Source organism: Fukomys damarensis, unplaced genomic scaffold (genome assembly GCF_012274545.1).
Source record: "Fukomys damarensis isolate Sample0158 unplaced genomic scaffold, DMR_v1.0_HiC HiC_scaffold_21, whole genome shotgun sequence".
NCBI lineage: Eukaryota > Metazoa > Chordata > Mammalia > Rodentia > Bathyergidae > Fukomys > Fukomys damarensis.
The window spans coordinates 18206775-18210884 of record NW_022900933.1 but is presented as its reverse complement, the minus strand read 5'-3'; the positions used below and the strand labels follow the sequence as shown (position 1 = coordinate 18210884).

The 4110-nt window shown below is 45.9% G+C and overlaps 1 protein-coding gene across 2 annotated transcripts in view; it reads right to left on the bottom strand.

Annotated features, from left to right (window-relative positions):
* Gpatch2l (G-patch domain containing 2 like) overlaps positions 1-3398 on the bottom strand; it is a 44154-nt gene extending 40756 nt beyond the window's left edge. For both annotated transcript variants that reach the window (XM_010645556.1, XM_010645555.1), the window contains exons 1-2: positions 3306-3398; positions 344-1015 (exon numbers count right to left, since the gene is read on the bottom strand). In XM_010645556.1, the coding sequence (XP_010643858.1) occupies positions 344-1005 (662 nt within the window). In that variant the 5' untranslated portion in view covers positions 1006-1015; positions 3306-3398. The remainder of the gene's footprint in view (positions 1-343; positions 1016-3305) is intronic.
* Positions 3399-4110: the final 712 nt, after the last annotated feature.

The following is a 4110-nucleotide window of genomic DNA, read 5'->3' as shown; positions in this document are numbered from 1 at the left end:
TATATAAAATATACATCAGATTCTGCTAAGATCCTAGTTCTAAAGAACAATATGTTTGTGAACTATGTAGTATAAACAGCAGCAAATTGTTTTTAACTTCTTGGTTATGCATTTGAGATAAATAATTTTTAGACTCAAACTGTTTCTTACTCATAACCTTGAAGAGGAAAACAGAATCATAATGCTACTTTAAAAACTAGAGATCAACTTTTGATTAATTAATGGAAGGCTACAAAGCTAAAACTAGAGTGGCTGGTTTGGAAAAAAGGGGAACTCATGAAGAGACATTTGTACTTTCAGTAAAATTGATTAGGAAATTCTCTGACAGCAAAGGAGAGCTCACCATTCTGACATGTTTTCATCAGAGCCCTGTTTTTGTTCATCTGTTTCACATTCCATTCTTTCTTTCCTTCCCGTTTTACTTAGGAAAGTCCTATTTTCTGCTGATTCACACAACCCGTGGCCTGATGAGGTCCAGGGAGTATTCTCCTTCCAGCGAGACAGACGCTGCTTCTTGGCGGACTTGAACCTGCAGCCTCGCTCATAGCTCCAATCTGACACCTTCAGCTTCTGCTGAAGGCTGGCGGCCACTTCTGAAGTCACTCGCTTCACCTTCCGTCGGCGCCTGAGTGGTCGACAAGGTGCATTTTCAGTAAAGGAGTCAGATTCATGCCAAGAATGCTGCTTACTCTTAACAATGGCATTCAGAGCTGGGTGCCGTTTGGCTGCCATTGTGTCATCAGAGTCACTGAAATTGGTGACTGGGGCAACCTCTCGACAGTCCTTAATGGCCTCATCCAGACTGGACTCAGAGGCCTCGCTGTAGCAGCAGGTGTGTTCTGCCAGGTGAGTAAAGTCAGACCGCCTCTTCCTGCCTCGGCGTTTCCGAAGCTGCCGCCTTTGCTGGCGCGGGCTCAGGGCCATCTCTTCCCACAGCTCACCAAGCTTATTCTGCTCAGATGTCTGCTCTAAGGCTGAGGCTAAGTCATGTACCAGCTCATCCATGAGGCCACATCTGCCAAGAAAAAGTTCAAAAAAGAAAGAAAGAAAAAAAAAAGAGCGTGAATAGGATCTGTTATTTTCAATTAATTCTATAAAATAGATCGTGCACTCATGCCCATCAACAGAAAATAAAGACACCTTGCAACTTGATATACTTAAGACTATGTTCTTATCATCCATGCTCCCATAAGCCACTAAAAAATAGGTATTTGGCCCCTGTTAAATGCCTGACACCAACATGTTCTTAAGTACAAAAACTCAACCACTCACAAGGTAACTCAGATACTGGCAAAAACAAGCAAACAAACCTGGAAACAGATCTCTTCTCTCCCTCCTCAACTGACTGAATTACAAGGAATGAGACCCCAGAAGACTCTAAAATGTGTAATTAGAGAGGAACAGAAAAACACACAATTTCAAAACCACAATAAAGCTGGGAGAGTATAGGGTGGGATCCAGCAGCACTATGGTATGGAGACTGGATGAAGGACTGCTCAGCACTCTGAGACTGCCTCTGAGATGCATGTGGCAGGGGAACAGAGAGAGAACTAAGTGACACACTTAAGGAAGACTCACTACAGTTTAAGAGATCTAAGAATCCTGGGGATTTAGCTCAGGGGCACAGCGCCTGCCCCCAAGCGCAAGGTCCTGAGTTTGATACCTATACCCAAAAAAGAGAGAGAGAGAGAGATCCAAGTATCTGTAGTGATGTGGGTGCAACTGTCATGTGGAAGCTCCTAGGTATAGAACCATATGGAATGCATCATTTCATTTTGAATAATTAGCAACTTTTAGGCTCTTCTCCCCAATCCTGATCATCCTAATTATGTACTTTACTGCTGTACAATCATACTCCCTCTCTCTCTCTCTCTCTCTCTCTCTCTCACACACACACACACACACACACACACAAAACCAGGATATAATGGAAGCTGAAATAATAGGGATAGGGTGAAAACTAAGGTTTCTGGCTGCTTTTCAAAATTTCCTATTTTTGTACTCCCTCATCAAACTATCACTCTTCAGAGGCAACCCTTTCAAAGGATAAGAGTAAAAGCAGCAGTTTTTTAAATTCCCTTTTAAAAAGAAATGTAATCTGTGCAACATCTAATAAAGTATATATTAAGTTAGCACTTTCTGCCTAGGCCTTGTTAAGCCCAAAGTATTTCAAGATCATAATTAGAGCTTAAAACTCTATGTAGCCCACCATTCAGACCGTATTTCTGGTCACGCAATTTATAATTTGAAAAAGGCTTTCAAGAATCTGTTCTCACACTGTTCCTACGCCAATGAATTCAAAGGCAGGAAAACTCTTCTGGGCTTGTGTGACATATTTGTGGGGGTAACGGAGAAACCTAGTTCCAAAGTGACTACCCAAAGAAAACCCCAAAATGTCAAAAGCCACGTACGTTAAAAGATCATGCTCCTTTAAGTAAAAAGTAGTTTAAGACTTGTAACTGGAGTACGGCCAAAATAGATAAACAAATGGAAACAACGTGTTTAAATCTCCCTCCCTCCTTCATTATTTAAAAACTCTGGCAGAACTGCACGAACTGTAACGTGGAACGAAATTATCAAACAACTTCTAGTTGAATAATTGAACAAAATCCTTTTCCTGCCTCAAAGACTGCAATTCAAACACAGGCAACAGAAGAGCCCTGGGACTCCCGCATCCTCAGGTTCCTTCAGATGAACACCCCAAGAGGCCCCAGGGTCCAGGCACCGGCCCAGAGAGGGGTAAGACTGCCTGGGTCAAAACAGGACGTGGTAGACAGCAAAGGAGAGCCAGCAGCAGGGTGGGCAGTGTGGAAGATAGGGTAGCAAAAAGCAACTTGGAATTTGGGCTCACCCGGAACAGTGGGTATGCCCTTCTAAAACGGAAACCGCCAAAAAGCAAGACATGGCGAGCGGGCTCCCTCTGCGAACGAGGGTCGCAACATGGCCACATATGTGAGGGGGAAAAAAAACCCACAAAAAAATAACGTGTTTCGAAGGACTCCCCGCCACCTCCCTGTCTAGTCCCCGAGAGCTATTGCGACCAAGGCCTGAAACACTAATCCCTCATTTTGACACCAGGGGAAAAGGGAAAGAAGAGAGCTGAGGAAGGGACCATCGCCCTGGAGGCGAACCGACCCTCATCGCCTGGGATGGGGGCACCAGGCCCCGGAAAGCAAGGCCCACTCGCTCCTCCCGCCGGCCGCCACAGCCCCAAGGCACCCTTAGCCGCCCAGCAGCAGCCCAGAGCCCGGATGCTCTCTAGCGCTGGCCGACCCCGACCCTCTCAACCCACGCCTCCCCCTCACCGGCTGCCGAAGCCACCTCCAACTTGCGCCGTTCTTGGGGCCCAGTCTCCCGGCCAGGGTTTCCCTCTCTGACCTCATTTCCGGTCTGGGCCGGAGGGGTGGAGCGGTGGTAAGAGTGGGCGGGGCTGATTGAGATCTCGAGGGCCTGCCCGGACCCAGCAGCTTCCGCCCGCGGTCGTGCCCGCTTCCGCCCCATAGTGGGCGGGGCCAGGGAAAGCTGGGTAGTTGGGCGGCAGGCAAGCAAAAGCGCCAAAGTGGGGAGCAAGAATCATCTTTGTGGCTCAGCAGTCAAACTGGAGTAGACCCCTCAGGCTAACCTTGTCTCCCCAGTGGGCGTCAGAAAGTTGGGCCCTGAAGATTTTTTAGGTTGAAGAGAAATGGATTTTCATTTTTACCCATAAGAGTTGGCATAAACTTTGGAAGGGGGCAATTTTGGGTTAAGTTACTCAGAGCATTAAAAATATACTTGCCTTGAGCAATAAAACAGGTAAAGTAATATTAGAGTAAAGCTCAAAGTATAAAAGAAATACTCCTGATCTTATACTGATTAAGTGAGTGATAAAGTTAATAAATGGGGAAGAAGAGATAAATTTACCACAGAAGAATCCTAATTTGTGTATACACCATCCATAAGTGGAACTCCCAACTTCTTGTGTGATTTCTCTCCAATGAGCACAGTATGGAAAGGGGGAAAAAATGAGTAACTTTGCAGTGGAGAAACCTGACAAGCACTATCTCAGCCCGGAGACCAAGGTTAACAACGTTACCAGCTATGCATCATGTTGACAGTGTGTGAGCTTGATAT